The following is a 25,388-nucleotide window of genomic DNA, read 5'->3' as shown; positions in this document are numbered from 1 at the left end:
GAACCTCTCCGCCTCTCTCCTCTTTTAAGACACTCCTTAAAACCTACCTCTTTGACCAAACATTTGTTCTTCCTGATCTCCTCGTGCACTTGATGTCAATTTTAGTTTGAAAACACTTCTGTCATGTTAAGATGCCTTATTACACCAATCATATTATAAGTGCAAGTTAGCGTGTTCTCTGTGGGGGAGCCCAGTAAGTGACAGGGTAACGGGATTTCTTTCATTGTCAGTCTGTAAGCCCGTTATTTTTGTGATTTGCACCATGAGACTCCGTGTTTTTATTCCAGTTACTGATACAAACGGATGTCGGAGGTCTGATTCATCCACCAATGAGGTGGTAGTGCTAGGAACAACCTTCTAAAACCTCTGGACCCGCAGAAGTCAAACAGGACAAACCAGTGAGTGAAATATAAACACAAAGAGGACTGAGCTGATACAATTTCAATGGCCAGGAACAGGCTCCAAGGGCTGCAAACTGTACACTTACCGTGATTACTATTTAAAAATAAATACTTTCGACAATTAGGACAATTCACCTCCTGACACTGTCTTTTGGAAGCTAATACTGTGAATGTAAATCCTTACAAAGTGAGGGGGTTCCTAGCAGACTGTAAACTTTCGAAAGGGCTTGCCAAATGTGTACTATTTACAGGGATCCCTGGGCATGGTTCCATATATTTAGGGTTCCCGGGAGGCGGGGCTGGGGGTTATGTCAATATCTGCAAATAAACCCTTAAGATGGTGTCAGCCAGGGTTCCTGGGCACGTTACAATATTTGCAAAGGATAGCTGTGTCGATTCAGTATTTTTAGGGGGTCCCTATGTTGATGTCAGTGTTTACAGGGGGTGAGGGTGGTCCATGGGATAATGTCAGTGTTTACAGTCGGGGGAGGGGGTCTCTGGGATAATGTCAGTGTTTACAGTCGGGGGAGGGGGTCTCTGGGATAATGTCAGTGTTTACCCGGGGGTGGGGGTCTCTGGGATAATGTCAGTGTTTACCTGGGGGTGGGGGGTCTCTGGGATAATGTCAGTGTTTACCCGGGGGTGGGGGTCTCTGGGATAATGTCAGTGTTTACCTGGGGGTGGCGTGTCTCTGGGGTAATGTCAGTGTTTACAGTGGGTTGGGGGTCTCTGGGATAATGTCAGTGTTTACCCGGGGGTGGCGTGTCTCTGGGATTATGTGTGTTTACAGGGGGGGTCTCTGCAATGATGTCAGTGTTTACCCGGGGATGGGGGTCTCTGGGATAATGTGTGTTTACAGGGGGGGTCTCTGGGATAATGTGTGTTTACAGGGGGGGTCTCTGGGATTATGTGTGTTTACAGGGGGGGTCTCTGGGATTATGTGTGTTTACAGGGGGGGTCTCTGGGATAATGTGTGTTTACAGGGGGGTCTCTGGGATTATGTGTGTTTACAGGGGGGGTCTCTGGGATAATGTGTGTTTACAGGGGGGTCTCTGGGATTATGTGTGTTTACAGGGGGGGGTCTCTGCAATGATGTCAGTGTTTACCCGGGGATGGGGGTCTCTGGGATAATGTGTGTTTACAGGGGGTCTCTGGGATAATGTGTGTTTACAGGGGGGGTTCTGGGATAATGTGTGTTTACAGGGGGGGTCTCTGGGATAATGTGTGTTTACAGGGGGGGTCTCTGGGATAATGTGTGTTTACAGGGGGGGTCTCTGGGATAATGTGTGTTTACAGGGGGGGTCTCTGGGATAATGTGTGTTTACAGGGGGGGTCTCTGGGATAATGTGTGTTTACAGGGGGGGGGTCTCTGGGATAATGTGTGTTTACAGGGGGGGTCTCTGGGATAATGTGTGTTTACAGGGGGGAGGGGGGTCTGCAATGATGTCAGTGTTTGAAGGCTTTGTTTGCTCCACATGGAGAGATTTTAATATCCCAGCTTTGAATTGGACAGACTCGAGAGATTTGGACCTTTAACACGAGTTGAGATGGATTGGATCCCGCTCGGAGTCAGTTTCAATTCGTGGGTCACATGCTGCCCTGGTGCTGCTCTCTGGATATAATCTGTGGGGGACAGAAGTGTTTTATTGCTCTGGTTGATTCGCGGCGCTCATCGAACCCGCTCTCTCTCTCTGACCAGGACCTTCACACAAGGATAAAAGTAAAGGGTTTTTGCAGACTGACGGAATGGAAGCGGTCGTCCCGGTTAAGGTCCGAGGCCACTCTGCAGAAAGTTTGAAAAGTACTTTTTTTTAAAGTTTATTTTCTGACGCGCGTTGTCTTTTATCGGTCCTGCTGAAACTTTATTTCTTTGTCATTTCAGAAGCTCCCCGCATTTAAACTGGACATCAACCCTCTGAAGGAGCCGCTCGGCTTTATCAAAGTGTTGCAATGGGTGTGTAACAGGCCTTGCTCTCTACTTGTTCTGGGATGTTTCAAAGATGTTTCTGCTGGTGTGAGTGAGCTCCCGGGCTGAGTTGATGGGAGTGCTGGGTACTTTTATGATGAAGTTCAGGGTGCTTTTGCATTTAAAGTTGGACCCCTTTGTCTCTATTTCTGCTGTGGACCAGCCCCAGATTTGTGTGACTCATGTCAGGATTGAGGTCTGAGTTTGGCTGGACTGAGGGGTTCCGGGTTTTGCTTGTCGTTCGAAGCAGACTCAAGTTTGTAAATAAGAGTATGTAAAACCGCCCCTGGCACTATTGCAGCGGCATCATTTTGTGTGCAGGGCAGAACCCAGACACAAAACTCAACATGAGAGCTGGGCTGTGTGCCCCGCTCACCTCAAACACTGTTTCCATCGCCCTGGTTGTAACCGCAGTCGAATCGCCCAACGATGCCCACCAAACACTCCCAGCACGGGGCTAGATACAGAGTAAAGCTCCCTCTACATTGTCTCCATCAAACACTCCCAGGGCAGGTAGAGCAAGGGGTGAGATACAGAGTAAAGCTTTTTTGTATTTATTCATGGGATGTGGGTATCGCTGGCTAGGCCAACATTTATTACCCATCCCTAGTTGCCCTTGAGAAGGGGGTGGTGAGCTGCCTTCTTGAACTGCTGCAGTCCATGTGGTGTAGGTACACCCACAGTGCTGTTAGGGAGGGAGTTCCAGGATTTTGACCCAGCGACAGTGAAGGAATGGCGATATATTTCCAAGTCAGGATGGTGAGTGACTTGGAGGGGAACTTGCAGGTGGTGGTTTTCCCATCTATCTGCTGCCCTTGTCCTTCTAGATGGTAGTGGTTGTGGGTTTGGAAGGTGCTGTCGAAGGAGCCTTAGTAAGTTGCTGAATGCATGTTGTGGATGGTACACACTGCTGTCAGTGTGTGTCAGTAGTGGAGGGAGTGAATGTTTAAGGTGGTGGATGAGGTGCCAGTCAAGCGGGCTGTTTTGTCCTGGATGGTGTCAAGCTTCTTGAGTGTTGTGGGAGCTGCACACATCCAGGCAAATGGGGAGTATTCCATCACACTCCTGACTTGTGCCTTGTAGATAGTGGACAGGCTTTGGGGAGTCAGGAGGTGAGTTACTCACTGCAGAATTCCCAGCCTCTGACCCTGTCTGGTAGCCACAGTGTCCCCACTGTCCCCATAGACACTCCCAGGACAGGCACAGCACAGGGTTAGATGCAGAGTAAAGCTCCCTCTACACTGTTCCCATCAAACACTCCCAGGACAGGTACAGCACAGGATTAGTTGCAGAGTAAAGCCCCCTCTACACTGTCCCCATCAAACACTCCCAGGACAGGTACAGCACGGGGTTAGATGCAGAGTAAAGCCCCCTCTACACTGTCCCCATCAAACACTCCCAGGACAGGTACATCACGGGCTTAGATGCAGAGTAAAGCTCCCTCTACACTGTCCCCTTCAAACAGCACAGGATTAGATACAGAGTAAAGCTCCCTCTACACTGGAAGACTGTTTGGGGCATTTAGCAGATACGTTTTTGTACAGATTATTATTAGAATAATGATTGGAGCAGAGGCTATATTCTTTTGAGCAAAACAAGTGGGCAAATTAAGGTGATAGCCCCTTAAAGGGGCACTATAACAAAACAAAAACTCCAACGGAAATTTACCTAACTAAATCAAAATGGGGTTTTGGGGGCCAATGAAGCACTCCAGCCCCCGTGTTGCCCATCAGTCACAGAAGGCCTCGAGTGAATCAGTGGACACCTCGTGCTCCCTCTCCAGGGCCGTCCGGCCATGAACTTAGCCGCGGAGGAGGGGCAGACAGTCGGGCCGGAGAACCCCCTCGACCCCCTGCTGCCTGGACCTGTGAATGCGCAGCTTGGTCAGACCCAGGAGCAGGGAGCAGAGGCTGAAACATAATTTAAAAGGCAATTGGATATTTATTTCTAAAGGAAGAGTGTGAAACAAAACATGGAAGGAGTGAGGAAGTATAATTGGAGCAGGCTACTCTGGTGAAAGAGCCAACACAGACATGAAGGAGTCTAAAACCACACAGAGTGTCCTGAGGGTAACGTTCCCCCTGAGTTATCTCCACTTCTCCTCAGCACAATTCTGAAGGGATGCAGAACAGGGAGATCTGGATGTGTATTTACACAAATCAGTGAAGGTGACAGGGCAGATTGAGAAAGTGATTAAAAAGGCATACGGGATCCTGGGATTTATAAGTGGAGACACAGAGTTTAAAAGTAAGGAAGTTATGATGAACCTTCATAAAACACTGGCTTGGCCGCAACTGGAGAATTGTTTCCAGTTCTAGGCACTGCACTTTAGGAAGAATGTGAAGACAAAAGATTCACGAGAATGGTTCCAGGGTTGAGGGACTTCAGCTAGGCAGATAGGTTGGAGAAGCTGGTACTGGTCTCCTTTAAGAAGAAGTGATGAAGAGCAGATTCGATAGAGGTTTTCGAAATCATGAAGAGTCTGGACAGAGTAAATATGGAGAAACTGTTCCCATTGGTGGCAGGGAGCCAGAGGGCACCAATTTAAGCTGATTGGCAAAAAAAAACACAGACGCAACATGAGGAAAATCTTTTTTCTGCAGCGAGTGGTTAGGATCTAGAATGCACTGAGAGTGTGGTGGAGGCAGATTCAATCGAGGCTTTCAAAAACAAAATGGATAATTATCCCGAAAAGGAAAGAATTGCGGAGTTAAGGGGGGGAAAAGGCAGGGGAGGGGAACCAGCTGAGTATCTCTCACAGGAGCTGGAACGGACAGGATGGGCTGAATGGCTACAGTGCAAGAGGAGCCCATTCTGTGATTCTCCACATATCCCTTTGGATTGCAGAAGCACTCAGCTTATCACCTGACTGAGATCAGAAATTCATCGGTGGCCCTCGGTGATGGCGAGGGTGAAACTTTGGATGTCCTATGTGATTCCCTTCCTCTTTCCACCCCCCTCCCCCCTCAAAACCCCTGCAACAAAGTGTTCCAGATCTACAAACACACCTGGCCGGGGAAGGGAAAGAGGACATTTGGAAGCTGCAAGGAGTGAAGTGCATGTTAATGGCTGCATCTCTGAGCTCGGCTTATCCTATGAATGAAAGCTGAGGTTGAATGCAGGCGTGTGCAGGTTCCAGTCCAGGCTGAGGCTGGCACGGACTGATAGCCTCGGCACTACCAATTGAGTAGAGGACACAGCCCAGGTGGTTTGGAATGTGGAAGTTGCTGATTTCTCAGAGAGCTGAATCAGACTTGTTCCATTGCAGATTCTTATTTTTGGGAGTAAGTATTCCTGACCCTCTACTTTCCAATTAACCCTTGTAACCCTTGCCACTCTTTTCCATCCTGCAATAAATGACAAATTGCATTTATGTGGCACCTTTTAACTTAGTAAAACGTCCCAAGGCATGTCATAGGGGGGTGCCATAAAACGATATTTGACACCGAGCCATGTAAGGAGATAATAATAAGATAGTTTTGGTCAAGGGGTAGGTTTTAAGGAGATCTCTTGGAGGAGGAGAGAGAGGCTTGGGGATCGGGCAGCTGAAAACATGGCTGCCATAGGTGGAACAACAGAAACCAGGGAAGCACAAGAAGCCCAAATTAGAGGAGCACAGATATCTTGGAGGGTTGTGGGATTGGAGGAGGTTACAGAGATAGGGAGGGGCAAGGTCATAGAGGGATTTGAAAACAAGGATGAGAATTTTACAATTGACACATGGCCACACCAGGAGCCAGTGTAAGTGAATGAGCAGAGGGGTGATGGGTAAAATATACTTGGGATAAGGGCAAGAGAATTTTGGACGATAAGTTTACAGAGGCTGGAAGAGGCCAGCCTGGAGTGCGTTGGAATATTTGTTTGCTGTGAATCTTTATTTTCACTCAGCTGTTTGATCTCCTAGTATCCCTTTCCATTTCAAACGTCCTAATTCTGCCACTTCCTTCATTCCTTCATTGGTGCCTATCCCTGCCGTGGCCCTAATCGCTGAAATTCGCATCCCGAACCTTTCCGCCATGTCCTCCTCCTTAAAACCTATCTCTTTTACTCAGCTTTTTGGTCACCTGTCCCAATATCTCCTTATGTGGCTCAGTGTCAGTTTTTGTTTGATTGACGTGGCTGAGGCACCTTGGGTCATTTTTACTTATGTTAAAGGCATTTATAATAATGTGAGTTGTCATAACGTTTCAATCTGTGCCACCTCATAGTTTGTGTCAGCTGTGGCATTGTGGTCAGCGCTTTCCCCTCTGAGCCAGAGGTTGTGGATCACGCTTGCAGAGTTCAGAGTTCAGAGAACGAGTTCAGAGGAGGTTCACTGGGCTGGTTCCTGCGATGAGCGGTTTGTCTTGTGAGGAAAGGTTGACCAGGTTGCGCCTACATCTATTGGAGTTTAGAAGAATGTGAGGTGACCTTATTGAAACACACAAGATTCTGAGGGGGCTTAACAGGGTGGATGCTGAAAGGATGTTTTCCCCTCATGGGGAATCTAGAACTAGGGGGCACAGTTTCAAAATAAGGGGCCTCTCGTTTAAGACTGAGAGGAGGAGGAATTTCTCCTCTGAGGGTTGTTAGCATTAGGAATTCTCCCCCAGCAGGCAGTAGAGGCTGGGTCATTGAATATATTCAAGGCTGGGTTGGTCAGATTTTTGATTGACAGGGGAGTCGAGCTTTATGGGGGACAGGCAGGAAAGTGGAGTTAATGCCACAGTCAGATCAACCATGACCTTATTGAATGGCAGAGCAGGCTCAAGGGAAAAAATGGCCTCCTCTTGCTCCTATTTCTCATGTTTTTATGATACTTGAGTGTCAGTATTAAGGGAGTGCTGCACTTTTGGAGGTGCCATTTTTCAGATGAGACTTTAAAAGCGTCTACCCTCTCGGGTGGATGTTAAAGGCACTAATGGCAGTAAATCACTTTGGGATCCATTTGATGTTGTGAAAGTCTCTATATAAATGCAGGCCTTTACTTCTGCAAAGTCACAACTTGACCAAGTCAATTTTGTCAAAACCACTGATTGGAATCTAGAACTGGGGGTCTTAATTTCAGGATAAGGGGTTTGATGATTTTGGATTGGGGTGAGGGGAAATTTCTTCTCTCAGAGGAATATGAATGTTTAGAATTCTCTACCCCACAGAGCTGTGGATATCAGTTGCTGAGTAGATTCAAGACTGCGATTGGTAGATTTTTGAATTCTTAGGGAATCAAGGGCTATGGGGATTGGGCAGGAAAATGGAGTTGAAGTAGAAGATCAGCCATGATCTTATTGAAAGGTGGAACAGACTAAAGGGGCGAATGGCCTACTCCTGTTCCTATTTCTTATGTTCTTATGAATCACTCCTACCCAGCTATGTCAGCATCTGTGGACGTTGGCTGAAAAGGTGCAAGGTGGAACATTCCAGAGTCTAGGAGTTCATGTGGATCCCGATCAAACCATGACTCAGCCCCTCAGCAGACGAGACAGTGAGACAACACCAGCTGTCCTTACTTCAGTCCCCTGCCCCAATAGGTACAAATCACCTTCAGCACCTTAGGTTGGACACTGTCCTCTCCTGTACCAGACGCTCTGCTGCCTGACTGACAGTGTGGGCTTTCCACAGTCTGTTCTCCTCATGTGTGAAGTTTCAGTTTAAATTTAGCTTGTGGAAAGTGTGTGTGAGATTTGCACCACTGTGTTGCGCTCTCACTGCTGGTGCTGTGGCTCTGGTTCTCCATTATCTGGCTATTATTAGCTGCTGGGTGAGTGGACTTTATGAAACGATAATGAGCGCTCAGTGATTACGTCGTCTATAGATTAACCCTCCTCATCCTGGGAGAGCTAGCTAGCTGAATTCCTGGCTCTATTCAGTTTAGTTCTGACATTCCAGGATTTGAATAGGCCTGATGGTGTCAATGCACTGTGAACATTTTTTAAATATAATTTAATTTTGTAAAATTGTAAAATCTCTGCCTCTGTGTTTTCTCTATCTGCCTCTCCCCCTTCACCCCTCCCCCTCTGCTCTGCGTCTGCCCCTCTGCCCTCCCCTCTCTGCCTCTCCCCCTTCACCCCTCCCTCTCTGCTCTGTGTCTGCCCCTCTGCCCTCCCCTCTCTGCCTCTCCCCCTTCACCCCTCCCCCTCTGCTCTGTGTCTGCCCCTCTGCCCTCCCCTCTCTGCCTCTCCCCCTTCACCCCTCCCCCTCTGCTCTGTGTCTGCCCCTCTGCCCCCCCCTCTCTGCCTCTCCCCCTTCACCCCTCCCCCTCTGCTCTGTGTCTGCCCCTCTGCCCTCCTCTCTCTGCCTCTCCCTCCCACTTATGTGTTGCTTTTTTTCTCTGGCTTGGCTTTACCCCTCTTTCCCAGGATTATTGTGCATCCTATTCAATCAGGGCCATGGTTAGATTGGCCTGTACTCTGAGCCCACTGTTGTAGTGTTAACACTTTTTACATTAAGGCCAGCATCTTCCGGTCGGCGAGCGGGGGTGGGGCCCACTCGCCGGCGCGTAAAATGACGCGGGGTTGAGGTCAAGCGTGTGTCCCGACGTCACCCCGCGTCATTTAGATTGTTAGTTCAGCGGGTGCTCACCCGAGTCGGATGTGCACCCGCCGACCTGTCAACGGCTTATTAAGGCCATTAAAAAACCAATTGAACTCATTAATGGACCTGCCCGTCCAACTTTAAGGCTGGTGGGCAGGCTGGGAGCCCAGGCGGGCTTGTGAGAAAACATGAAACCTCATCCATGGGTGGGATGAGGTTTCATGAGTGATTTTTTGAAAATGCAGAATATTTTACAATATAAGTTATGGACATGTCCCAACTCATGTCATAGTGTCACATGAGGGGACGTGGCAGGGAAATTTTTTTCAAATCTTCATTTAAAGTTTTAAATTGGAGCCAATCTCCCTGAGGCAGCGCTTAGCCTCAGGGAGACCTGTGATCCCGGCTGAAGGAACTCCCCCCCTCCCCCTGCCCGCACAGGGAGCGCACAGTGCTTAATTGCCTTAATTGGCCCGCCCATGTAAAATAGCGGCACGCCCCCGACCCGGGGCGTCGATCGGAAGCCCGCCCACTCCCGCACTTCGCCCCCAACAGGGGGAAAATAATTTTACATATATATCTGTTTAAAAATGATCCCCCTTTCTGTGGGAGGACTTGCTGATGGACACTGAATCTTAATGTAATAGCCTGGCCTGTGCTATGTCTGCTTGTCACACTCACTGCCCTCTGACCCTGTGGCTTTGTACAAAGGACGAAGGCCTGATGTCTCTGCTGTGATATGTGGGAGCTTTTGAATGCCAAGGCGATCCAGGGCAAACGCGTCTGTAAGCAGCTAGAGAAATTCTGGATCAGGATTATTGATCTGGGAGCTGAACTGCAGGGAGGGGAAGAAATACCTGGACACTTTGTTCCAGAAGACGGTCACACCTCTTGGAATAGGGTTGTCTGTTTTGGTCAGCAGTGAGGGACAGGAGGATGTGACTGTGAGTGAGGCAGGTAAAGGGACTGAGTGGACAGTAGTGGAGGAGCCTCAGACTTTGTAATTGTTAAACAGGTTTGAGATGCTGGAAATCTGAAACAAAAACAAAAATAGCTGGAAAAACTCAACAGGTCTGACAGCATCTGCAGAGAGGAATACAGTTAACATTTCGAGTGCGTATGACCCTTCATCCGTTATTCAAGAAGGGAGGAAGGGATATACCAGGGAACTACACGCCATTCAGTCTAACCTCAGTGGTGGGGAAACTATTGGAAGCAATTCTGAGGGACAGAATTAATCTACACTTGGAGAGGCAGGGATTAATCAAGGACAGTCAGCATGGTTTTGTTAAGGGGAGGGCATGTCTGACCAATTTGATTGAATTTATCGAAGAGGTGACCAGGTGTGTAGATGAGGGTAATGCATTTAACATAGTCTACTTGGACTTCAGCAAGGCTTTTGATAAGGTCCTGCATAAGAGACTGATAACGAAGGTAAGAGGCAATTTGGCAAATTGGATCCAGAATTGGCTGAGTGGCAGGAAGCAGAGGGTGATGGTCGATGGGTGTTTCTGTGACTGGATGCCTGTATCCAGTGGGGTTCCACAGGGATCAGTGTTGGGTCTCTTGCTGTTTGTGGTATATATAAACAATTTAGACTTGAATGTAGGAGGTTGATCAGTAAGTTCGCGAATAACATGAAAATTGGTGGGGTGGTAAATAGTGAGGAGGATAGCCTTAGATTACAGGAGGATATAGACGGGGCTGGTCAGATGGGCTGATCAGTGGCAAACGGAATTTAATCCGGATAAGTGTGAGGTGATGCACTTGGGCAGGACAAACAAGGCTAGGGAATACATGATGAATGGTAGGACCCTGGGAAGTACCGAGGATCAGAGGGACCTTGGTGTGCATGTCCACCGATCCCTTAAGGTAGCGGGACAGGTAGATAAGGTGGTTAAGAAGGCATATGGAATACTTGCCTTTATTAGCCGAGGCATAGAATATAAGAGCAGGGAGGTTAAGCTGGAACTGTATAAAACGCTGGTTAGGCCACAGCTAGAGTATTGTGTGCAGTTCTGGAATCCGCATTATAGGAAGGATGTGATTGCACTATAGACAGTGCAGAGGAGATTTGCCAGGATGTTGCCTGGGCTGGAGAGTTTTAGTTATGAGGAGAGATTGGATAGACTGGGGTTATTTTCCCTGAAGCAGAGGAGATTGAGGGGGGACATGATTGAGGTGTATAAAATTATGAGGGGCATAGATAGGGTAGATAGGAAGGAACTTTTCCCCTTGGTGAAGGGATCAATAACCAGGGGGCAGAGATTTAAGGTAAGGGGCAGGAGGTTTAGAGGGGATGTGAGGAAGAATTTTTTCACCCAGAGGGTGGTGGGAATCTGGAACTCACTGCCTGAAAGGGTGGGTAGAGGCAGAAACCCTCATAACATTTAAGAAGTATTTGGATGTGCATTTGCGATGCCAGGGCATACAAGGCTATGGGCCTAGTGCTGGAAAACGGGATTAGAATAGTTAGGTACTTGTTTGACCGGCGCAGATGGGCCGAAAGGCCTTTTTCTGTGCTGTAGACCTCTATGACTCTATGACACCAACTTCTCAAGGGCAACTGGGATGGGCAATAAATGCTGGCCCAGCTGCGAAGCCCACATCCTGTGAATGAATTTTTTAAAAATTGAAATAAATAAATAAATATGAACTGATAGCCATTATGGAGACATGGTTGCAGGATGACAAGGATTGGGTTCTGAATATTGAGGGGTATATGACATTCAAGAAGAATAGGAAGCTAGATAAAGGCGGAGGGGTAGTACTGTTGATCAAGGGTGGCATTGCAATTGTAGAGATGACCTTGGTTCAGGAGATCAGGATGTAGAATCGGTTTGGGTGGAGATGAGGAATAGTCAGGGAAAGAAGTCACTAGTGGGAGTGGTCTACAGGTCCCTTAACAGTAACCACAATGTAGGACAAAGTATACGAGGAGGAATTTTGGGTGCTTGTGATAAAGTGACGGCAATAATCATGGGTGATTTTAATCTACATATAAACTGGAAAAATCAGATTGGCAATAATAGCCTGGGTGAGGAATTCATAGAATGCTTTCAAGATGGTTCCAGAATGTGCTGCTGTAAGAAACTAACCGGAGAGCAGGTTATATTAGTCTCAGTATTGTGTGATGTGACAGGATTAATTAACGACCCCAGATTGAAGGCACCCCTAGGTAGCAGCAACCACAATATGACTGAATTTTACATCCAGTTTGAAAGGGAGGAGAGTGGATCTAAGACTAGTATTTTAAACTTAAATAAGGGCAGCTGTGAGGGGATGAAAGCTGAACTAGCTGAAGTGAACTGCGACACAAGGCTAGGGGATAGATGAATAGAGAAGCAATGGCAGGAATTTAAGGGGATATTTCAGAATACCCAGAATAATAATAAGTAATAAATATAAGTATATTTCTACTATAAAGAAAAATTCTAAAAGGAGGACCCACAATCCATGGTTAACTAAAGAAGTTAAGGAAATCATCTAACAAGGAAAAAGCATACAACTGTGCAAAGATGAATGACAGGTCAGATGATTGGTCAGAATATAAAGAACGGCAGAGAATGACTGAAAGGTTAATTTGGAGAAAGAAATTAGAGTATGAGAGGAAGCTAGCTAGAAATGTGAAAATGGATAGCAAGAGTCTCTACAGGTATTTAAACAGGAAAAGAGTAAGTAAAGTGTGTGTTTGTCCTTTAGAGACTGAGAATGGGGAGTTAATAGCAGATAATAAGAAAATGGCAGATGAAATGAACAAATATTTAGCCTCTGTCTTCACTATAGAGGATACAAAAAACATTCCAGTAATAGCTGTAAATCAGGAGGTGGGAGGGAGAGAGGAACTTGGTGAAATTACAATCACTAGGCAAGTGGTGCTGAGCAAACTGATGGAGCTGCAGGCTGACAAGTCTCCGGGTCCTGATGGACTTCATCCTAGGGTCTTAAAAGAGGTGGCTAATGAGGTAGTAGATGTGTTGGTGTTAATTTTCCAAAATTCCCTAGATTCTGGAAAGGTTCCATCGGACTGGAAAGTAGCAAATATAACTCCTCTATTCAAGAAGGGAGGGAGGCAGAAAACAGGAAACTATAGGTCAGTTAGCTTGATTTCTGTAGTGGGGAAGGTGGTAGAATTGATTATTAAACGGGTTATAAGGAGGAAATCGGGAAGAGTCAGCATGGTTTTGTGAAAGGGAAATCATGTTTAACCAATTTATTGGAGTTCTTTGAAGGAGTAACATGTGTTATGGTTAAAGGGGAGCCTGTAGACGTTCTGTACTTAGATTTCCAGAAGTCATTTGATAAGGTCCCACACCAAGTTTATTGCGGAAAAGAAAAACTCATGGTGTGGGGGGTAACATTTTAGCATGTATAGAAGATTGGCTGGCAGAAAGCAGAGAGTATGGATAAATGGGTCTTTTCCTGATTGGCAGGATGTAATGAGTAGAGTCCTGCAAATTTTAACCATTTATATCAATGACTTAGATGAGGGGTGTGAAGGCATGGTCGCTAAATTTTCAGACGACACAAAGATTGGTTGGAAAGTATGTTGTGAAAAGGACAAAGGAGGTTGCAGACAGATATAGATAGGTTGAGTGAGTGGGCAAAAATCTGGCAGATAGAGTACAATGTGGGGAAATGTAAAGTTGTTCACTTTGGCAGGAGGAATACAAAAACAGAATATTACTTACACGGAGAATGGCTACAGAATGCCAAGGTGCAGAGGAACTTAAGTATTCTTGTGTGTGACTCTCAAAAGTTAGTATGCAGGTGCAGCAAGTAATTAAAGCAGCTAATGCAATGCCATCCTTTATTACAAGAGGGATTGAACATAAAAGTAAGGATGTTATGCTTCAGTTATTTAGGGCATTGGTGAGACCACATCGTGAATAGTGTGTGCAGTTTTGGTCTCCGTACTTAAGGAAGGATGTAAATGTGTTGGAGGTGGTTAAGAGGAGGTTTACTAGATTGATACCTGGAATTCGTGGGTTGTATTGTGAGGACAGGTTAGACAGACTGGGCTTGTTTCCACTGGCGTTTAGAAGAGTGAGGGGTGACTTGATTGAAGTATATAAGATCCTGAACGGTATTGACACGGTGGACCAGGAAAGGATGTTTCCTCTTGTGGGTGAATCCAGAACAAGGGGGCACTGTCTTAAAATTAGGGGTCGACCTTTTAGGGCAGAGAGGAGGAGAAATTTTTTCTGAGGGTTGTGCGACTTTGGAACTCTCTGCCTCAGAAGACGGTGGAGGCGGGATCATTGGATATTTTTAAGGCGGAAGTAGATAGATTCTTGTCAGGCAAGAGAATCAAAGGTTATCTGGGGTGGATGGGAATGTGGAATTCGAAACACAAACAGATCAACCATGATCTTATTGAATAGCGGCACAGGCTCGAGGGGCCAAAAAGCCTACTTCTCCTATTTCATATGTTTCAGTGATCCCAGTCTCAGGATTATTTCTCAGTTCTGGCACACAGTTCAGGGGTCCATATAACTTGGTTAGGGGAATTCAGCTATGGCTCGGTTGATAGCACTCTTGCCTCTGAGTCACAAGATTCCAGGTTCAAATCCCACTCCAGGGCTTGCGTGCAAAAATCAAGGCTGAGGGAGTGCTGCACTTTGAAAGTGACATCTTTAGGATGAGAGATGTTAAACTAAGACCCCATCAGCCTCCTTGAGTGGATATAAAAGATCCCATGGCACTATTTTGAAGAAAAGCAGGGGAGTGTCTTGGCCTCTATTTATCCTTCAATCAACATCACAAAAACAGATTATCTGGTTATTAGTGGAGAGAGAAATGGAGTTAACGTTTCAAGTTCATAGAAGCCTTCAGACTCGAAATCTTAACTCTGTTTCTCTCTCCACAGATGCTGTCAGACCTGCTGAGTTTTTCCAGCATTTTCCGTTTTTGTTTCACATTTCCAGCATCCGGGGTATTACACCCACAGTATTTTACTTTTGTTATCTGATTATTACATTGATTTCTGTGGGATCTTGCTGTGCACAAATTAGCAGCTGCATTTCCTACATTACAACATTTAACTATACTTCTGGTCTCCATACTATTAAAAGAATATCAAGGCACCAGAGAAGCTGAAGAAATATTTCCAAGGCTGAAACCAAAACTGAGAGGTTATAACGATCAGGAAAGATTGAACTAGACTTTCTCTAGAAAAGAAAAAGCTGAGGGGGTGACCTGATAGAGGTCTTTAAAATTATGAAAAGTGTTAGTTAGGGTCAACGTAGAGAAGACATTTCCACTATTGAGGATATGAGACCTAGGGGCCATCAATATAATTTAGTCAATAGTAAATCCAATTGGGGATTCAGGAGAAACTTTTTTACCCAGACAATGGTGAGAATGTGGAACTCGCTACCACACGGAGTGGCTGAGGTCAACAGTACAGATGCATTTAAGGGGGAAGCTGGATAAACACATGCGGGAGAAAGGGCTAGAAAGATATCCTGATAGAGTGAAATGAAAGGGCGTGGGAGAACACTTGTGTGGAACATGTACACCATTATAGACCAGTTGGGCCGAATGGCCTATTTCTGTAAATTCTAAATCATTCTTGTTTTTATTCAGTTTGTTCTGTCTTTACAGGTTTTTGCTATATTTGCCTTTGCCACCTGTGGAGGTTACACGGGGACGAGTATGGCTTCTGTTAAGTGCCTGTATGGCAAGAAAGATCTGATCTCCATCAATTTCAGTTATCCTTTCAAGTAAGTGGCTTTGGACCAGGGCAGTTCACCCAACCCTGTCTCTGAAGTTTGTCGCTTCATTTGTTGCCCTTTATAATCCCTCCATTGACCTTACTCTGCCCTGGTCTGGAACATTCTCCAGTCTCGTGTTGCTGGGCAGGCCACTCCCCTCCTTTTGCACAGGGTTCACTTCACTTTACTATCTGATAGAATCTCCTCACACTCCACAACTCCCCATGTCACTACCTCCCCACCTCACTACCTCTCTCCGCAAACCCTATCTGCACAGCTTGTCCCCTTCCCAACATTCCTGATGGAATTCTAGGTTTCAGGTCTGGATTGCCAACCAGACTTTTAGCTATGGTCGGGTAAGGAAGAGGGGATACCTAAGAGGTCAGTATTATCAATGAAACACACACACGTTTATTGGTTTATTGCCTTGTTTGAAAGACGGTACCTCAGGCAGTGCAGCACTCTCTCACGATTGCACTTTGGGGAATGTCAGCCTGGATTACGTGCTCAAATCTTTGGAGTGGGACTTAAACCCAAGATGGGATTGTTACCATTGAGCCAAGCCAACTCGGCCTGGAATAGGTAAAGTGTTGCATGTCATAGGGATCGCGGAGTTTGTTTGTGGTTACCTCCGTCACCTAGAAGGACCAAGGCAGCAGGCACATAGGAACACCGCCTCCTCTAAGTTCTTTTCCAAAATCCAGGAACTCCTTCCATAACAGCACTGTGAGTGTACCTACAACACAGAAAATGCAACGGCTCAAGAAGCTGAGGAAAGTAGTGTTGTGGCACAGCGGATGGTAAATACCGAGCTGCTCAAATCCCTGAGGGAAACTTGAACCAGCTGCCAATGTGGTTTTTGTGATTTGTATAGTGTGAAGAATGGTTCCGAAATCAGGAAATGATTTTCCTGACTACTTGTGATGATTTTATTGTAAAGTAAACATTTATTAAAAGAATGAAGGAAAAAAGTAAAACACAATTACATTTCAACACAAGAATGGCTTCACACAGTAAACAGGACTTTAAAACAGTTCTACAAATCTTAACTTAACTCCCCTCAGAGCTAACCTTCCCCTTTTCTGTTCAGCAACTATCCCTATAGATTTTAAAATCTATAGAAGTCCAGTAATTTTTACCACGCAGTGCTTTTTCCTTGGGGTGACTTTGAGGCTGACAGCAATTGGTTCTTTCAGCCTGACCTTGTTCACACACTCTTCTGGGAGTTCTGACCATCTACCCTGCTGTCTGCTGGGAGACCTAAGCCACTACCCCCTCACATAGGCTTCAAGATTTCCTTAAATGCGTCCCTTCTGTTTGATCTCTCTATTGTTTAAACCGCTCTCTTCAGAAATGCTTTCTTCCCAGAATTGATTGAATCGTTCTTTACTTTAGCTCTTAGACTTTTAAAAAGAAACTTACCCTGTCTTTACCTCACTTCCTTACACCTTTTAACAACCTGCATATATCCCCCTTTGAACTAAAACAACTCAATTCAAATTATTCCTGTTATTGCTTTATGTAAAACTCTGATTGAAGTTCCTCTTCGTTCATTAACATATCAAAACCACTTCTTACTGTTGACTTTAGACCCTTGCTGTCACTCTAGTTCGTAATCCAATTACAGCCGGGCTTCCAGTACAAAATAAAATATGCCAGGGTTATTACCAGAAGAAAAATATTACAATTTCTTGTTTTCTTGACACTAGGGATGGGCAACAAATGCTGGCTTTGATGTGGACATCCAACCCTGAGAGTGAATCGTAGGAAGTGGGAATATGTGGGAAGTGGAAGTTTATATTGTCAGTTTTTCCTCCATCAATATTCTTTCCAAAAATGAAGTGGTAAATTGTATGTGATTGGTGGATGTGACAGGACAGCAGCTGACTGCATCCACTTGTGACCTGGTTTTGTGCCCAGAGATGGATTTTACTGTCCCCCACTGGGCGTGTTTTTGGCAGGGGGGGCACATAAAATATGACGGGTTGGTTGGTTAGCCCACCACCTTCCCTTGCACTCTGACCCAGTCCCTATAAAACAGGGAAATCAGCAGCCCAACTACCATTTTAAATAAATAATTAACAACAATGGAGCTTGTTACCAAGCCAATTCACCCAAATATTACGGTTGGTGGGAGCAGGTGGGCAGGAGTGGGTAGATCATTTTTTAAACAAGTGTTTAAAAGGCAGGATGGAATTGGGGGGGGGCATCCTTTTTGGGGTAGGGGGTGGTGCCCTGTGCACATCGAGGGCAAAATTCCAAAATGTTACCCCCCCCACCCCCACTTTTGTTCCTCCAGTCTTGACAGAAAATGTATAGCACAGAAACAGGTCATCAGCCCCAGTGGTTCATGCTGGTTTTTTATTGTCCACCCCTTAATCCCCTGCCACATCCCCAAACATATCCTTCTATTCCTTTCTCCCTCACACTAATCTAGTTTCCCTTAAATACATCTATGCTTTTCACCTCAAACTACTCCCTGTGGCAATCTGCTCCACCCCTTCTCACGAATTTATATTTCTCCAGAATTGCCTGTTGAATTTAGTAGCGTCTATCTTATATTTATCACCCTTAGTTTTGTACCCTCACAAGTGAAAACATCTTCTGTCTGTAACCCTTCAAACTCTATCATCACTTTAGAAACCTCTATTAGGTTTCTGCTCACTCTCTTCCAGATAGAAGAGCCTAATCCTAATCGGTCTTACCTGGTGGGTAAAGCTTCTTAGTTCTGATATCATCCTCATGACTCTTTCTAATCAGTTTGTGGTCTTATGTTGTAGGTTAAACCAGATTTCCTACCGAGCACTCACCTGCAAGAATGATACTGTTTATGAGACCCTGGATCTCATTGGAGACTTCTCCTCATCCGCAGAATTTTTTGTTGCAATTGGAGTATTTACTTTCCTCTACTGTACAGCTGCTCTAGTCCTGTATTTGGGATACCAGAGCCTCTACCAGCAGAATAAGTACCTGCCAATTGCTGTAAGTGCCTTAACTTGATGCTCTCAGTATCAGCCAGTGTAAGGAAATGTTTAATCAGATTGTCCTGAAGTTTGCTAATGGTACCACATTACTAATTTCTCCTTGCATTGTAGAAATGGTAACCTTTAGCTTCTGCCTACTAAATAAGGAAATACGAGTCAGTTTGGATGGAACCGATGACTTAAGACTTACTTTAATGCAATGGTAAGTTAAGTCAATTCATTGCATATTGATGCATATATCTCAGAACTTGAATCAGTTGGATAACAAGTTCCACAGAAGTAAACGTCTAAGAATACGTCTTTTTCAGCAGTGGGAGATTGGCACAGACTATAATTAGAGTTTTCACTTGGTAGAATAACAATTATTTGTAACAAGTGGTTGACGAGAGGAGGGTGGGAGCTGTACTGGTCGGCTGATAAACAACCTGCTAAAGTTATTGAAAAGGAATAAGTGATTAAATTCTCATATGTATGACCACCTAGAGGGAGGAAGAGAAACCTATAAAACTGTCTGTTTGCAATGAATATTTATCAACCAAAAGATAGTCCGCTCGCATTTGAATCCTCTGAATAAACCCACAAGGTTTTGTCATAAGTGATATTTTAAGGATCTGTTTAAGTCTTGTATACAATATTAGTTTGAGGAGTAAATTATAACCAAAGAACACACTTACCCTAACATCAGGAATGTCCAAACTGCAGCCCATGGGCTACAAGTGGATTTTGAGGTATGTCAGTTGAGTCCCAAAAGCCCAGGCAACATGAGCCTATGTTATGTTTACATTTCTTACTCCCAGGTTTGACCTGTTTGAATTTGGTGGTGTTGCAAGATGGGGGAAGGGCTGTTCTTCATGCTGTCGGAAGCCTCATTGGGTAAATCCTAAATCAGAACCCCAGTATCTGTTAGTATCAGCAACCAGAGATAACAGGGAATTAAAGGGAGCAGGGCTTGAAACTTTATCTCTAGACCCCGGGTTCCATGGAATAGACCATTACAGCCATTGTCAGAAAATTGCTGAGACACACCATTGTCAATTTGTTTCATTGCCTTGTGACAAGTCTCCCTGAGACAGACAGACCAGCGTGGGGAGATAATCTCCTTCCTGACTAGTCTGAGACTGTTAAATCAGACTCTGTGTGGTTGCATGCCACCACTCGATAAGTATTTCCTATATGTTTTCTCGATATATAATGATTCCTCTTCTGTTCTTTAATCTCCAGCTGCCTGTATGTGGATTTGTTTTTGCTGCTTCCTTTCCGATTCAGTTGGTGTTCGGACTAACCATTTATCCACAGATGCAAAATAATTATTTGTGTTGTTTTGGTTGAGCAGGCTTAACATGAGCTAGAATACCCCAGTGTTTCACAATTACCCCACACCCCCACCCCCCACAATTTACTGATAACTCCATACTTGGAGCGGAGGTGTGAGAAATTCTTGAGGTTTGTGAGAAAAGTGCTAGAGTATAGGAGGGCAGATGGGTGGCAGATATAGTTTAATGCTGGAAAAGTAATTGATTTCAGATGTAACAATAAGAAAGGAAAATACACAGAAAATGGTGACATCGTAAATGGAGAAGAGTGTGTGTTGTGTAGACAATGGATATTTTGGATATTTAAGTGGTTGAGGCCATAAAAATAGTCCACATGGAATGCTTGGTATAGTCATCAGGCAGAGAGTACAGAAGCAATGGGGTGAACCTCTTTTACTCCTCTCTAGGCTCGCAGCTGAGGTATTAGATGTTGGGTAGATCATTATCAGGAGGGCATTGAAGCAATGGATAGATGCAGTACAGATTCACTGGGATGGGATGAGGAGTTTGAGTTTATGAAGAGAGGCTTGAGAAGTTGAGAGATTATTTTTCTCAGCTGAGTAAAGTAGCTTAAGATCTTCAACATTGTGATGAAGTGAATAATGAGGGAACAACTTGCATAATCCCAAGCAAGTTAAAATGCTTGGACTACTTCCTGCAATGTCTGATTCTCGCCACAAAGGTGGTTTGATGCTTCCCCCCCCCACCACCCCTTCCCCTATTGCAGCCATTGAGAAACTGTTCAGAACAGTCTAGCTGTGGCTTGTCCTTGGATCACCAGGACACAGGGACATCTTATCCTTGGAAGGATGAGCGACTCCTGAAGGTGAGCCAATCATGGCATTTAAAAGGGAAGTGGATAAACAGATGTGAGTACTCCAATTTGGGGTTGGTACGGATTGGTGGGGTGCAGGGAAGGCGACAGGGAAGACAGGTTCAGTGTCAAGAAGCCTTTCGGGCAGCACTTTACAAATCATAACTTGCTGTGTAAAATAAAGAAGTCTCCCATCTCCACCCTGGCTCTTTTAGCCAATTACTTTAAATCTGTGTCCTCTGGTTACCAAGCCCTCCTGCTAGTGGAAACAGTTTGTCCTTATTTAATCTATTAATGGTTAATGTTTGTTTGAAATCAGATTGAGCGTCTACTAATCAAGCATGGATGGGGGGGAGGTGCTTGTGAATGGGAACAATCTTTTCTTGCAGGAGCTGCAAGCTGGTCTCCTGGTTTGAACCAGTGGATTTGACAGCGTTCACAACCTGCACTAAAACTTCCTCTCTGTCTCTCAGGATTTCGTGGTGACGGCCCTTTTTGCATTCCTCTGGCTGGTCTCCTCCTCAGCTTGGGCGCAAGGTCTGACTGATGTCAAGAGTAATACGCGGCCGCCTGCCCTCATCCGTTCTATAAGCGCGTGCTACCAGAAGACGGTCGTGTGCACGCCAGGCGCTCTGCCCCCAATGGGGCGCCTTAACGCCTCTGTGGTAAGTGCAGGGGTTGTGGAGGGTCATGGAGCTGTGACCGTTCAGGGCTAGTTTGGCCTGGCCGCTTGCGTGAAAGAGAATTTTTACAACACCTTTTCAGGACCTGTCAATGAAGTACTTGGGCCATTTATGTCCACTTGAGATGGCAGATGGGCCTTGGTTCAACAGCTCATCCAAGAGTGCAGCAGCTCTGACAGTGTAATGCTTCCTCGGTACTGCACTGAAGTGACAGCCTAGGTTATAAACTCAAATCCCTGGATTTGAACCCTGTTGAATGCTTGTTACAATCGGGTCTTCACCCAGCCCTCACTTGTACTGGCAGCAAACAAAAACAGAATTTCCTGGAAAAACTCAGCAGGTCTGGCAGCATCGGCGGAGAAGAAAAGAGTCGACGTTTCGAGTCCTCATGACCCTTCAGCAGTTCTGCTGAAGGGTCATGAGGACTCGAAACGTCGACTCTTTTCTTCTCCGCCGATGCTGCCAGACCTGCTGAGTTTTTCCAGGTAATTCTGTTCTTGTTTTGGATTTCCAGCATCCGCAGTAGTTTTTTGTTTTTATCTGGCAGCAAATAAGTCCGATTCTATGCAGAGAGCTGTTCCCTGTCACCTCAGTCATGATATCAATCGGGTGACATGTGTGGGCACATTAATTACTCCTTTATCATGAACTGGATTCAACCAATGCTCTGGGTGTCGTAATGCCGCAGAATCAGATTACGACGTCCGGGTTAAATTGGATAAGTGAAATATATTTACAAGTGAAATAATTATGCAAAGCCAAAATAAACAATGAGGAGCTAGTAAAACTCTTCACTTCCTATATAAATTGTTTCAAAACAATAAAAGATGTAGTTGGCTTCCATCGGTGAAACATTACATAAACAAAGGTTTGTGGATCCCTTTGTCTTTGCAAACTGAAACTTACATTAAGTATCCAGATCTATCTCTGCCAATGCTTAAAAGAGCAAGCAGTCTTTCTCGAATTTTGGGGAATCACTTAATAATCATTTCTATCTGTGTAGTTACTTTGTTTCGACTCTACCCACCAACGATATTATTATGAATGTCTGAAATCAGTCTGTGTGTCTGATTCCAGGAACATTGCAAAGGAACATGATAGCCAACATTAACCTCAGCACAGTTTGATTTCATGTGACAGTGCCACCAAAGGCTAACTGCCTCACTCGAAACTAATCACCCCAGATAGTCAAGCCAAAAAAATTGTGCATTTATATCTCACTTTTCATGAACTAAGGATATCAAAAAGCCAGTGAAGTGCTATTTTTTTGTGTGGTCGCTGTTGTGTAGAAACTGAGACAGCCAATTTGTCTTTCCGCAAGTCCCACAGAATTAACTAAAATATTTGGATACTCTGTTTTAGTGATATCGATTGAGGGATACATTTTGGCCAGGGCACCGGGGAGTATCACCTGCTCTTCTTTGAATAATGCCATTGGGTCTCCGACATTCACCAGAGTGGGTGAACTCGGTTTATCATTGCATTGAAAGACCACACATCTAGCAGTGTAGCACCCCCTCAGTACTGCACTGCGAATGATCGGCTGGATTATCTTACCGAGCCTCTGGAGTAGGAACCCCCAGCCATCTTACTCTGAGACGAGAGTGTTACCGAATGAGCTAAGACCGGCACCAGTGACTCCTGCAGTAACTTTCTCCCTACGAAGGATCTCCTATGAATGCAGCTGGATTTTAAATTACAGGCAGAACAGCTCTCCTCTCCGGCAGCAGGTCAGCTGCCATTTTATTGCTCCTGCTGACATTTCAAGCTCCACCCCCCACACACACCTGCCTTAAGTGGTTCTGTATTTTATTTTTGAGACCTGCTGGAACTCTGCTTCCGCCCCACTGGCACCCACCCCAGCCCACCCCTTCCTCAGGGCCCCGTCCCTCATGAACGAGGTCTCGCTGACCTTGCTGAGGTACAGGCTCCGCTCCTCCACTGTTACTTCGCTGAAGTGACCGGTCCATGTGTGGGCCGTTCTGGACAGCAAATCAACTGGGTTTTCTTTTTTGTGCCAGAATTTGTCGATTTCATGGTCATTTTTATTTCTATTTTTATTTTAATCGAAGTAAAGAGTGTGCTTGGGATTTACCCAGATCCCACTGGTTAAAGGTTGGGGTTTCACTGACCGACATGGCTGAAAATGACCTGTTAATTTTCTTTCTCTCGGCAGATATTTGGCTTCATGAACTTCATCCTGTGGTCAGGGAACAGCTGGTTTGTGTTGAAGGAAACCTCGTGGCACAAGCCAGCCAATCCGCAAGATGCTGCTGAGCAAGGCACCAATGTGAAACACTGATGTGACCTCCAGCTGCTCTTCTCCATGCCCCCTTCTCCTCCTCATCCCCTTCCTCCCATACCCCCTGTCTTCCTGTCCCGCCATTTCCCTCTCTCCTTCCCCCGCCGTACCCACCCCATCACCCTGTCGCTGTAGAACCTTGCTCAGATGTCCCCTGGCAGATTTAGGCAGTGCACTCCCCCTCCAACCACCTAACTCAATGGTTAGAATGATTGGACACTTCAGATCCAATACCAATGGATGATCGTTTCTGTCGCTTTTAGATTCTAACCTGTTCAATGGGGATGAATTGACTATGTAGAAATTTGGTGATCTGTGTAAGTCGCTACACTGCAGAGTGGGAAGGAGTTCGATCGAGTTCTGACCATTCCACACCACAACCCACTCCCAATGATGACCAGTGACTCTTGAACCTTAAGCAGACTCTTCAGTCCCCCTGTCGCTCAACGCGTTTATATTTCATGCTTGTTACATTTAAATGGCTCCCAGTTGCTCATTTCATTGTAGCTGTGGGCTCATATCTTCCGATGAGCTTCAACTTGTGCTAATGCCAGAGTAGCAGCAGCGGTCTCAAAAAAGGCAAATCCATATCTCAGCGCTGGATACAATTTCTGGGCCAATTGGGGCTTAAATATAAAATGGAATGGGAGATATTTCTAACATGGCACAGAGACCCTCTCCTCCATTTACAACCATGGAAAATCTTTGTTCAGCAACACTATCGCTTCAAGAGATCAGAGCGAATCCTTCCACCAACCTATGTGTGCTAAACACTTCTGATTCCAGCTGTGCTTTTTATTCTGCTTCATGTCAATGTGCAATTGAACTCTAAGTGGCCGCCGCCCATGATTCTTGACAAACAGGGCTCCACGTTTAACGGGGTGGGGGGAGGGGGGGTGGTGCAGTGGAGGGGGCAGATTTTAGAGCCGAGCGATTTTAAAAATGATCTGTTGGTGTTGCTGGGGATTAGCATTCTGTCCAACCATTTAAAGTCCGAGCCCGTGAACTGCAAAGTGATTGCTTCCGATGCTGCGGAAACACCAACAGGCAACCCTCGCAGCAGGTCTCATAGGAACAGAAGTTACTGGAAAACCTCGGTATGGGGGTGCAGCAGGGGGTCACAGGAGTACCTGAGGGGATGCAAATTGACTTGAAATCAGGTAAGGTGGTGGGGAGGCTGTTAAACTAAATCTGGCGTAGTGTCGGGGGTGGGGGTGGGTGTGGGGGTGGCGGTGTCAGTATGCAGGGTCTAGCACACACTGGGTGAGGGTACACTTGAATTAGGAGGGTTATTAGCACTTGCTTGAGAGCCAGTTAAGTGCTTGTCTCATCGCTCACTCCAAACACTGGCATCATCATCTATAAATGTTTCCTGTCTCAGGCAGGGAGTTGGTTTACAAAACACTTTTTTTTAAAAAAACGAGTCCAAGCCTTGAGTGGAGAGAGACACACCCTTGCAACAAATGGTGAGCTTGTGTCACACTCCCTGTTGATCAGGCGCGCAAACAGTTTCCTGCAGTGTCGACAAACTGTGACTTTTTAAACATATGAGGAAATGTGGCCCTGCGATCGCTTGAAATTTTGTGATTGAAATAAAACTGTGGAATGTTCCCGTGCATCTGTGTCATTTGTGTGGAAGGAGGGGTGCACAAGAAGGAAGTTTGCAGAAACCTTCAATCACCCAGAAACAGATCACTGC

At 45.6% G+C, this 25,388-nt stretch overlaps 1 protein-coding gene across 1 annotated transcript; it reads left to right on the top strand.

The window, feature by feature from the left end:
• The first annotated feature begins 285 nt into the window (after nucleotides 1–285).
• LOC144683454 (synaptophysin-like protein 2) lies at nucleotides 286–25,298 on the top strand. The gene is made up of 6 exons (XM_078546481.1): nucleotides 286–398; nucleotides 2,284–2,355; nucleotides 15,484–15,602; nucleotides 18,374–18,575; nucleotides 21,178–21,369; nucleotides 23,564–25,298. Exons 3-6 carry the CDS (start codon nucleotides 15,535–15,537, stop codon nucleotides 23,687–23,689), a joined length of 588 nt encoding a protein of 195 aa, XP_078402607.1. The 5' UTR covers nucleotides 286–398; nucleotides 2,284–2,355; nucleotides 15,484–15,534; the 3' UTR covers nucleotides 23,690–25,298.
• Nucleotides 25,299–25,388: the final 90 nt, after the last annotated feature.

The sequence above is a fragment of the Cetorhinus maximus genome, chromosome 8, assembly GCF_964194155.1.
Source record: "Cetorhinus maximus chromosome 8, sCetMax3.hap1.1, whole genome shotgun sequence".
Taxonomy (NCBI): Eukaryota; Metazoa; Chordata; class Chondrichthyes; order Lamniformes; family Cetorhinidae; genus Cetorhinus; species Cetorhinus maximus.
The sequence above is the reverse complement of the archived record's forward strand: the minus strand, read 5'-3'. Positions and strand labels throughout refer to the sequence as shown.

What these genes read in the sequence shown, in the direction of transcription:
- LOC144683454 (XM_078546481.1), top strand. Translation starts at nt 15,535, where the DNA reads ATGGCTTCTGTTAAGTGCCTGTATGGCAAGAAAGATCTGATCTCCATC. An exon ending in AATTTCAGTTATCCTTTCAA is followed by an intron (nt 15,603 to 18,373) that starts GTAAGTGGCTTT and finishes CTTATGTTGTAG; the next exon opens with GTTAAACCAGATTTCCTACC. An exon ending in GGCGCCTTAACGCCTCTGTG is followed by an intron (nt 21,370 to 23,563) that starts GTAAGTGCAGGG and finishes TTCTCTCGGCAG; the next exon opens with ATATTTGGCTTCATGAACTT.